Consider the following 11,748-nt stretch of genomic DNA (forward strand, 5'->3'; position numbering starts at 1 on the left):
TTAACATAATAATATCTTTAAAATATAGCTGCATCTGTGTCTTTAGAGACATAACTAAAACAAAAATTGGATTGAGTTGTTGTTGTTTTTTTGATGCATTTCTAAATTTTCACTCCAATTTCCCAGCCTGACTGAGCATTTGTGCTGCTAAAGCTCTGACAGCTCAAATGCTCATTCTGGTCCCACGAACGCCAAGAAAAGCCTTAGATGTTCATATTCATGCTGCTGTATTTCAGAGCTATTTTGGAGGCACAAAGCAAACCTACACTATATTACAAATGTGGTTTAAATGTTTTGGCTAATCAATGTAATGAAGTAAGACCTTAGTAGCACAAAATACGTCCATAAAGAAAGCAAATGGATTACAGAACAGAGACAGATCTTTATTTTATTGCTATTTTAGCTACAGAGAACTGAATGGTTTTTTGGATACATGTAGATATTGTAGCGGGTCGGGGCTGTTCGGGGTTCTGTTTGTACAGTGATGTTTTGTTTGTGTTGCCATGGTGACAGGTGACGCCCTCTTGCTGCGAAGGTGTGTCCTTCCGGGGGTCAGAGGGCGCCCTGTGTTGTTGTTGTTTTTCGCTGTGCTGTGGCCGCGCTGAGCATTAGCTAGCGGCAGTGTTTTCTGGAATTGTTAATAAATGGCTGTGCTCCCTGGCTAGCTCACGGAAGCAAGACCGAACGACACCTCCGTCTCCTCCTTTTCTGAGCTCGCCACATTGGTGTCAGAATTGGGATAGCTCACCCTCGCCATAATGGAGAGAGACATTCAGAGGCTGGAGCAAGCTGTCGAGGAGAACATTCCCCGCCTGGGAAACTGGCGATTGAAGAGAGAGTATGTGAGCGGCCATGTAAGTCCCCCGACATGTCCCGATGGCGCGAGCGCACTGCGGCGGCGGCCCATCGCGACAGATGCTAGGGCAATGCTTCATGGGCTACCTCTGTCGACCCGCACGCCGAGCCCCCAGCCACGAGCAGTTATGCCTACCACGCCAGTTAAGGTACCGAAATACAACGGGCTAACCCCGCTAGAGCCCTACCTCTCACAAGTGCGGCTGGCCACCAGACATAGTGGCTGGAGCGAAGAGGAGACTGCTACACACCTAGCGCTAGCATTAGAGGGAGATGCACTGCAGATACTCCTCGACCTAGCCCCGGCAGAGCAGCATGAGCTCCAGGCCCTCACCGCGACACTCGAGAGGCGATTCGGGCAGCGGCACTCCACTGATCAGAGCAGAGAGCAGCTGACCAACCAGAGCCGTCGACCGGGGTAGGCCTGGGCACCTTTGCAGCAGACGTGTTGCTGTATGCTCGTCGTGGCTACCCGGAGTTTCCAGCAGCAGCCTGTGAGGAGCTTAGCTTGCATGCTTTTCTGCGAGGACTTTTCCCAGAGCGACTACACCAACACGTCCGCCTGGCCATGCCTCAGACCCTCCGTGAGGCGCTCCTTGAGGCTGAAAGGGCCGAGCCAGTGCTCACCTCGCGACCTAACCAGCAGGTGCCCCCCCCCCCCCCCAAACTACCCCCAAATCAGAGCCGCAGACTGCGACGGGGAGGGGGAGGTCGCCGAGATTTCCCAGCTGCAACCCTCGGTGCCCCGGAGGCGTCCTCGTCGACCGACCGCTGCTACCGGTGCGATGAGCCTGGCCACGTGGCGCGTCACTGCCCAGCACCAGCCCCGAAGACCAGAACTACGCAGCCTCAGGGAAACGAGGAGGGAGCGGTGTAGCGAGGGGACCACCACTCCAGCTTCCTGCCCCCCTCCAAGGACGATGCACAGTGGTGGGCCAAGTTGGGCACCTCAAAGGACTCTACCTGAGCTGCTGTGTTGAGGACCAGCCGTGCCAGGCCCTGGTGGACACAGGGTCTACCATTTCCCTGCTACGACCTGGCGTGCTCCCTGAAACATCTGGGCCACTGGTGAAGGGTTGGTTGCCCACGGACACCCAGCTGCTGACAGTGACGGGGGAGAAAACTGTTATGCGGGGGAAGAAACCGTTGCGGATCCGAGTGAAGGATCTAGAGCTGGTGCACGACTTCTGGCTCGCCGACATTCAAGACCAGTGCATCATTGGCCTGGATCTGCTGAGCCGCTGGAGGGCCTGCGTCGACACCGCGAAGCTAGCTGTCACTCTTGGCGCAGAGACTTTTGCCCTCCAGCCCGGCCAAAAGTAGGGAGTGGGGACCAGACGAGACAGGCGTCAGGCAGCTGCTGCTCAGCAGATTTCGGATGCCGGTGGCTCTGGGTCATCTTCACCCCCAGTCCCCAGATCTCCACTCGCCTCAGCCTCTCAGCCCGACAAACCTCCTTCGACCGAGACCATCGAGGCTGTCGATGACCTTTGGCAGCGCAGTTGCGTAGGCCTCAACGTCGACCAGCGCCAGCGGTTGAGGTGCCTCCTGGACGAGAATGTGGACATCTTTGCCGCCAGTGACAAGGACTGTAGGCAGACGAGTCTGGTCCAGCACACCATCGACACCGGCTCTGCTCAGCCCATCCGTCTGCGCCCACACCGGCTGCCCCTCTCAAAACGGCAGGTAGCGGAGGAGAAGATCCGTGAGATGGCTGCGGCTGGGGTGATCGAGCCGTCCAATAGCCCATGGGCGGTACCCGTGGTTCTGGTGGGGAAGAAGGATGGCAGCCCGAGGTTCTGTGTGGACTTTCGCCGTCTCAATGCAGTCACCAAGAAGGACTCGTACCCGCTGCCGCGGATCGACGAGGCCCTATTTACGTTACTGGCTCCAGTTGGTTCAGCTCCCTCGACCTACGCAGCGGTTACTGGCAGGTGGAGCTAGCCCCCGACGCAAGGCCTAAGACTGCATTCACCATTGGACAGGGGCTGTGGCAGTTCAGGGTCATGCCATTTGGGCTCTGCAATGCGCCAGCGACGTTTGAGAGGCTGATGGAGAGGGTGCTCGTGGATATCCCTCGTAGCCGCTGCATTGTGTACCTGGTGGTGCCCGGTGGTGACTTCGACAGTGCACTGTCTCACCTGAGAGAGGTCTTGAGTGCCATCCGACGAGTTGGGCTGCGGCTCAACCCCGCGAAATGCCGCCTGTTGGCGAGAGAGACCACGTTCTTGGGCCATGTGATCAGCGCTCGAGGTGTCGCCACTGACCCCGCAAAAGTGGCAGCGGTCCGGGACTGGCCGACTCCCTCGAACGTCCAAGAACTGCGGAACTTCCTGGGCCTAGCCTCCTACTACCGTTGGTTCATCAAAGGGTTCGCGACAATGGCCAGCCCCCTCCACCGCCTGACTGACAAGGGACAGCTGTTTGGCTGGGGGGATGCCTGTGCTGCGGCTTTTGCACAGCTGAAGGAGGCCCTCACCAGAGCCCCAGTCCTGGCCTACCCCGACGCCCGGCAACCTTTCATTGTGGACACTGATGCTAGCATTGTAGGGGTCGGGGCGGTCCTCTCCCAGCAGGATGAGGCTGGAGAACGGGTGGTGGCGTACTTCAGTCGTGCCTTGGGGCGAGCCGAGAGGAACTACTGCGTGACCAGGCGGGAGCTGCTGGCCGTGGTGCTAGTGGTGCGGCACTTCCAGCCATATCTGCATGGCTGCCGGTTCCTCCTGCGCACTGACCATGCATCTCTGACTTGGCTCCTGAACTTCAAACACCCAGAAGGGCAGGTGGCCCGCTGGCTGGAGGTCCTTCAGGGCTATGACTTCGAGATCCAGCATTGGCCAGGTCGACAGCATGGCAACGCTGATGCCCTCTCCAGACGGCCCTGCGTAGCCGTCAAGTGCCGCTACTGCCTGCGACAGGAGGAGCGGGCCCAGGAGGTGCTGGGGGTGGCTACTGCTCAGGCCACAGCCGGCGGAAGGGGGTGGCTCCTGTTGACAGCACAGCAGCTGAAGCGGGAGCAGGAGGCCGACGCGACGCTGGTTCAGGTGGGGGCCTGAGATGGACTACTACAGGAGGCTGAGGGAGCGGCTGCAGGTGGTTCATGACTACACCCGCCAGGCCCAGGCCAATGACAGAAAAGAGCCTACGACACCAAGTGCCGAGGGGGGGGTTTTCATGCCTGGCGACAAGGTTTGGGTGTACTGCCCAGTTCGCAAGAGAGGAGTGTCCCCCAAACTCTGCAGTCACTTGGCAAGGGCCGGCGGAGGTCGTGGAGCGGCTAACTGACGTGGTGTACTGTATCCGCATGCCGGGCCCGGGGCGCATGGTGGTGTTGCACCGGGACAGGCTCTCACCGTACCGACCGCTCGCTCCGGCAGACGGCGGGGCAGAGGATGATGGTGGCACCCCATGTTCTGACCCGAGTGACTTTTCCCCTGCCGGTCGTGACTGGCCGGTGCGCCAAAAGAAGGCACCTGGACATTTGTAGGACTTTGTGTGGGGTAATGGGGTCGTCGGGGACGACTGACCCCTAAGGTGGGGGCTATGTAGCGGGTCGGGGCTGTTCGGGGTTCTGTTTGTACAGTGATGTTTTGTTTGTGTTGCCATGGTGACAGGTGACGCCCTCTCGCTGCGACGGTGTGTCCTTCCGGGGGTCAGAGGGCGCCCTGTGTTGTTGTTTTTCGCTGTGCTGTGGCCGCGCTGAGCATTAGCTAGCGGCAGTGTTTTCTGGAATTGTTAATAAACGGCTGTGCTCCCTGGCTAGCTCACGGAAGCAAGACCAAACGACACCTCCATCTCCTCCTTTTCTGAGCTCGCCACAATATTGATACTTGCTTTAAGTTATGGAAAAATACTGGTTCAGCTTTATACAATGAAATGTTTAAAATGTCTTGAGAGACAAAGAGAGAAAGAGACATTTATTTACACAGTTGTGTGCTAACCTAAAAAAGGAAACATAAACATGAATATCTGGTGTAATAATTGTGTTCTCTGTTCACCCAGCCGTCTTTTAGAGATTCTGAGCAGTTCATAGTCATGTAAAAGTAGCAACGAAACCAACTGTATTTTCATAAACATTGTAAAAAACGATAATTTTTTAATTTAGGTGTTGATGTTTCTTTGGTTGGGGGGGAGGGGGGGGGCACGGGTTGCCTGTGGGGGTTTCAGCTCGGCACTCTTCCAATAACCAGCATTTTATTAAATCTCTTGGAAACATTAAGCTCAACATCCATGAAAACAACATTAAGACAACCTTGTGAAGCAATCTAGCTACAAACAGCAATAACTTAATTAGCATGTTGCTATCACACTGCCTCAAGTCAAAACCAAAATGTCCTTTTCATTAAATACGAGTCCTTTATTCGACTGCTTCATTAAATACGAGTCCTTCCTCCAACTGTGTGAGCTATGTGATTGCAACATTGACAGTAGAATAGAGGTTGCTGGGATCAGCAGTGGATGCAGAGGATGGAGCATTCACCATGCTGTAGGTCACAGTATCGCCTTCACCATCACGATGAACCTGAAAAACAAAAGGAATTTGTATGATACATAAACTAACATGAATAAATGAATAACGTTGAAGTCCTCAGTGCCTTATTTTGCAATTTTGATGAAAGTAATCTGAAGCCTATCAAAAATGTAATAGCTTCTTCCTCTGCACATATTCAACATTAATCATATTAGACAGTCTTTGCCAGCTTACCTGGGTTTTACTGTTGCTATTCTTGGTGTAGCTGATGGTGGCATAGGAAACTTCAGGCTCCACCTACACAATGAAAAAAAAACAGCAGAACATGCTGTCACCTCACTAATATGTGTGATGCTGTGTCACGTAATAATAACAACTCTTCATCTGCTGAACACTTCAAAACTCTTTAACTACCTTGAATGTCATATGCAGTGTTGGGAAGGTTACTTTTAAAATGTATTCCATTACAGAATACAGAATAAATGCCCCAAAATGTATTCTGTAACGTATTCCGTTACGTTACTCAATGACAGTAACCTATTCTGAATACTTTGGATTACTTAATATATTATCATGCTTTTTACAACAACGTGAATGTACTATTGCTGTGTGATTTATTACCATTACTGAAGGTCCGCGGCTCCGAACCTTAGTAAAGGGACCTCTGACTAATACGGCGGGGTCCGTGTTGGGCTTTCAGCCGAAAAATAGCTTTACTTTGTTGTGTGGGTCAACTTTTCTTGCGAGAGACAGAGAAAGGCGTTGAAAGGCTGCTCCAACGGAACTTATTGTTTTCGGAGGAGAACACGGTGTACAGTCGAGTCTTAATAGCTTACTTACAACTGGGCTCCTCAGGCACTCTTCTTGGCTGCAGTGGTTATTATTATATTTACATGCTTCCAGCTCCCGTTTTTTCTCGATGACAACTCGTACCTTTCCACTCCCCTTTTTCTCCCTCCTCTTGCTCACAGACACGGGTATAACGGGTATGGCAGTCCATTCTCCCTGCAACACGGACTATACTGCCCATGATGCTACATTCTTTTGAGCTATTCTTGTAGCATTCTGCCTGTTAGCTTAGCACAACAACAACAACAGCAAAAAGGTGCTCTCTCACCCAGGAAACACACAGCCGCGCGAGAGATAGAGCGTCGCCCTGTAACCATGGCAACCGTAACGCTGCCGCCTGGAACAACAGAACGTAGCTGTCAAACAAAACCCAAACAGTCCTGACCCGCGACAATATGAAACAGGAAAGTACCGCAGTGTAATCCATTTATTTCAACAAAGTAACTGTATTCTAAATACCACCTTTTTAAACGGTAACTGTAACGGAATACAGTTACTCATATTTTGTATTTTAAATACGTAACGGCGGTACATGTATTCCGTTACTCCCCAACACTGGTCATATGAGGTGGCATATTGTGGTGACCTGCTCTACCTCCTGAGCTACAGGAGGTAGAGCAGGTCACCTGTTGATTGTAAGGTTGGTGGTTCGATCCCTGGCTCCTCCAGTCTGCATGCCAAGTATCTTTGGGCAAGATACTAACCCCAAGTTGCTCTCTGATGTATCCATCGGAGTATGAATGTGTAAGAATGTAGTTAGGAAGCACTCAGTTTAGAGAATGCATGGGTGTGAATGTGGTATGTTGTATAGAGCACTTTGAGTACTCTGGGAGAGTAAAAAAGCGCTATATAAGAATCAGTCCATGTAAACTGTCTCAAAATGTTATTTTTGCATTAAAACTGCTGTTCAGTGTTGAAACTGCTGTTCAGTTGCATCATCTTACTTCCTTATCCTTTCTATAGCTCCAATGTTTCTTATGCATTTATATTTAGAGAAAACATTAAAGACAAAGTGGTTTACACTTTGCTCTGGGTGTAGTGTGTGATCTCACCAAGTCCTGAATGGTTTGAGGAGCAGATTGAGTCTCTGTGGGCTTCAAACTCAGTCCCTGAAAAAGAAGACATAGTCCAGTTACATCTGGAGGAAAACTGTCTCTGTGATGCTAGTTTAGCTCGAGGTTAAGGCACCTCAATGATAAGCTGACATATTGCTTATTTAATGTAAGTTGAACAAACACTTAATTATGTATATTAAAACTCACAGCATTTTCATACTTCTGTGTTTTGTTTCCTGAAAAGACAAAAATATTCACTGTAAAACTCCACATTTGTCAAACCCTCTTGATCTATAAAAGTTTTATCTGTAAATGTTCTCACCCTTATTTTTCTTCCATCTGATGACAAACACAGCTGTTATTACCAATATAACCAAACCAACAGCTCCAGTGATGTACAATGAAAGAGCTGAAATAAAAAGTATATAATGAAACATAAAAACATATTTGGATGAAAGTTCTTACAAATGTTTGAAAAACTTTTCATGCAGCTTAATTGCATACAAAATGCGGTTAAAGTGACATGCTATATATGCACAATAACTTGATGAGAGTTGATGAGAAAAACATGAACTGCATGAAGGTTTAAATTCAGACGTGACTTTATAGGCAGAAACTGTCCGACTACATAAATACTAGGGGTGCAACGATATTCGTATCGATATTGAACCGTTCGATACAGTGCTTTCGGTTCGGTACACATATGTATCGAACAATACAACATTTGTAATTTATTTTATCAACTTTCCTTCTGACGATGCTGTCTGTGTTGAGCGCTCAGTGAATCTGTGTTCGACTACTCCGCCTAGCCTGCACTGTCGAGCGCAGATCCACTGAGCGCTCAACGCAAACAGCATAGTCAGAAGGAAGAGCGCAGGGCAAGCTAGCGAGACAGAAGTTAAGCTCTCCTTGCAACAGGCAAATTGAACCTCATTCAGATCTGGCGTTTGGAATTATTTTGGTTTTCATGTGACGTATGACCCTGAAGGTAAGCGAGTCATGGACTAAAGTAAAACAGTATGTTGGATGTGCCATGCAATGCTCAATTACATTGGTGTGAACTAGTGTGTTAGCGCAGTTAGCTCGTTAACGTGTTGGCCGTCTAGCCCCATGCACGGAGCGATCGGCGGTAGCTCGTTAACGGAGATTTGCCGTGTTGTGGCGTTAAGGTCATTTCAACGAGATTAACCTGAAAGCACTAGTGGGAACACAACGAATATGACTGCACATTTACGCCGACATCATCCTAGTGCAAAGACAAGTGGAAGCAGACAAAAAAAAGCAAGCATGCTACTAACTTTAGCCGAGTCATTTAGACAGCTGTTAGCACATGATTCTCCTTATGCTGCTGAGAATATAGCCCAGAAGAAGCGGATAGTATAGCTTTTATTTTGGAAAGAGCCATTTCTCTGTAATAAACTCTCTTTTCCAAAGATGAGTGATTCCTCAATCAGATACAGGGCTTGCAATATCGCTAGCCCGACGTCCCGGAGCTAGCGATTTTTTTCAGTCGGGCTGCCAAAATCTATCTCTTCCCTGCCCGTCGGGCTATTGTAGGAAGGAAAAATATATGTCAATGCTTTTGCATTCTTTCAGAAATGTAGCTGGGTAATTATGTCATTGGCATCGGTGAGCCACTGTCAATATGTGACATATTGAAGTCGCGTTTGAATTTGCGCTTGTTTTTTTGCTTTCACTTTGCAATCGTGCGAACTGTGTATAGAGAGCGACAGCACTGATCTGTGAGTGATGATAATTTGTGCACCAATTCCTCTGACATCGTCTTATTAATCGTTAGCTTACTATGCAAACATGACAAGTGAAATCTCCCGCAGCAAGCTTAAACATGTGAGAGGTTGATCGCGCAGAGAATCGCTGAGCTTATGTGAGTGCGTGTGTAAAAGCATTTCAGTTCTGCTGAGCCAAATAAGACAGGTCAGGGTGAAGAAGTGACAGCCAAAGAAAAGCTTACCACAAAACGGAGAAGTTATGACAAATCAGACTATAAGGCAAAAAGAAAGTGCAGCTTTATGGTTTCATGGACAAAAGAATTTCTGTGGCTGCAATATGATGAGCTAAATAACCAGGGCTGCACATAAGTGGTCCGCAGGTGCGCATTCGCTGTCAAAATAAAAAACACGCACAAGGGTTAGGGTTAAATTTAAAAACTGTACTTTTGAGTTAAAATATATATTTATAATTTTAATAAATGACAAATTAAAAATGCATGAAAATTTTTTTTGTATCGAAAAAATATCGAACCGTGACACCAAAGTATCGAACCGAACCGTGAATTTTGTGTATCGTTGCACCCCTAATAAATACATCTCCACTACATCACATCTCCAATGACTACAAAGATATTCAGAAGTGAATCAATCACTGAACTGCAAAAATCAATCATTTTCTGCTTCCTGTAAGATAAGAGGCTTATTTTGGATGTCTCTAATGTAATGGAACAAAATGGAAAATAAATATTTAAAAACAAAAGTTTAAAAGTCTTCTTAAAGCTCCAAACAAACAGATATTTTTGATGAATGTAGTCAGCTTAATCATCATAATCTAACCTGTTATGGAAGGACTACTTTTTGTTATTGTGGTTGTTTCTGGTGTTGTGTCGCTTTCAGATTTACTGTTCATTTTTGTTGTTGTTTTTGGGTCAACTGAATAAATGAAAAAATAGGGGAAAAGCATGTTCAAAATTTGTTTCATAGTGTGCTTTATATGTTTTATATAGAACAACATTTTTTCTGCTTAAAATGTTACATTTTTCTATCACATAAATATTTAAGGTGATTTTAGTCATTTTAAACATTTGATCAGGATCTCACCTGTTTCCTCACCTGAGGGCTGTGAGCTAAACACCTGTACTCTTCCTGATTTAGTATCAGTCACCTCACACTTGAGTATTTCATCCCTTGATGAGTATAAATAATTATTCTTCAGAACAGACACAGTAGTGGAGCAGTGAGTCTGTGAAATCACAATTTCTTTGTTCTCTTTGTCCACATCTTGACCTTTAAGCAGCCATTTCAATGTGTGACAACACTGTTCATTTCTCACCACAGAGCAGTTTAACGTCACCTTCTCAGTGTCCTTATGTTCAGTCACTGGCAACGATGGAGACAAAGACAGCTCAAATTAGTCAAGTTATCTTAATAACTATGATTGTTGTCATGTTTGAGAACAGTATGAAAATATTTTGATGTAAATACTCACAGGTAATAACAGAGAGATCAACCAACGACTCATGAACCAGAGTGTCCTCAGCTCGTGTTTTTCCTAGTTTGTATTGTTGACAGGAATAAAGACCAACATCCTCGACTGTGAGCTTCTTTATAAGCAGAGAACAGTTCACTGTAACACTCAGTCTGTCTGATTTAGTTTTGACTTTTTCACTAATCTGTCCAAGTGTGATCAGCTCTACTGTTTCTCTGTTTCTTGAAGTAAAGATCCACGTAGTCCCATCACAGTTATTCTGCTTATCTATCACGTTTAGACAAGGCAGAGTGACGTCATCTCCAACTTTCATAAAAATGGATGTTTCATTTACAGATACTGTTGAGAAGATTAAAGAAAAATGTGAAAAATAAATTAGAATAAAGAATTTTTTACAGTCAGACTGAAGATCATTTGAGATACATTTCTAAATAGAGCATGCTCAGCTGTCTTGTTTACTGTAAAGTTAGTGTTGGCAATAATACTGATAACATTTATTTTAACTGCTATTAAAATGTTTCCTGTATTCTTACCTGCGATCTGAATCATCAGCATCCGACATAAAAACATTTGAATCCATCTGAATTCACCCATCGTGCTTCTCTGTCTCACTTCTTTTTTGTTCTCACTCTCGACTGTCACACCCTCTGAACTGATGAGTACTTAAAACTTTTGTACTTCCTGTCAGTAGCGAGATTTCACTTCCTCAGCAAAATGTCTTTAGTTCTCTTTTTTCCTGAAGTCTACATTTCATAAATGAGTATCTCACTCTTTGTATGAAATTCATGGTGTAATTTTTTTTATACAAAGTGACGTTATATTTATATTTAGCAGATGCTCATTGTGTCCATTCCCACAGTGTATTTATAATAATGATGTGTATGGCACATCATTGTTATAAAGATTTTTTGGTGAAGGTGAGAAATGTATTTCTTCAACAGTTAAAAGGTCAAACTCCTTAAACCCAATAAAATTTGACTTTTGATGTCTGAGAGATTATTTTAGTTTATAAAACAGAGCAGATAAGATGATTTAGTCAACTGAAATCTTCCTGTTCCTTGTTCTTAATCTTAAGTAATTGCTTCCTGATGAAGTCAAGAGGAAGTGTTTTCTTCAAAAAGTGGCGGCAACAACATTATCAGAGCTCTTCAGGTTTGACTCTATAATAACAACTAGATAAACAAAAGAAACATAAATTGTTCAAATACAGAGGAGATGTGACTAAATTATTAAATTATTATTTCTAACAGAATTAAGGTTGAGCTGTATATGTGCTCATTTTATTGTGTTTTTTTTATT

General features: G+C 46.2%; 1 protein-coding gene across 1 annotated transcript; it reads right to left on the reverse strand.

The window, feature by feature from the left end:
- Positions 1 to 4,757: 4,757 nt before the first annotated feature.
- LOC146692362 (uncharacterized) lies at positions 4,758 to 11,072 on the reverse strand. The gene is made up of 9 exons (XM_085432441.1): positions 10,983 to 11,072; positions 10,450 to 10,788; positions 10,062 to 10,340; positions 9,798 to 9,893; positions 7,553 to 7,639; positions 7,438 to 7,466; positions 7,228 to 7,284; positions 5,561 to 5,623; positions 4,758 to 5,377 (listed from the first exon to the last, which is right to left on the reverse strand). The coding sequence occupies exons 1-9, from the start codon at positions 11,041 to 11,043 to the stop codon at positions 5,261 to 5,263; spliced, it is 1,128 nt and encodes a 375-aa protein (XP_085288567.1). The 5' UTR covers positions 11,044 to 11,072; the 3' UTR covers positions 4,758 to 5,260.
- Between the last annotated feature and the right edge of the window lie 676 nt (positions 11,073 to 11,748).

This window comes from Copadichromis virginalis, linkage group LG15 (assembly GCF_057382275.1).
Source record: "Copadichromis virginalis isolate Kocher_CV1m ecotype Utaka linkage group LG15, C_Virginalis_male_GT1.1, whole genome shotgun sequence".
In the NCBI taxonomy this organism is placed as follows: Eukaryota; Metazoa; Chordata; class Actinopteri; order Cichliformes; family Cichlidae; genus Copadichromis; species Copadichromis virginalis.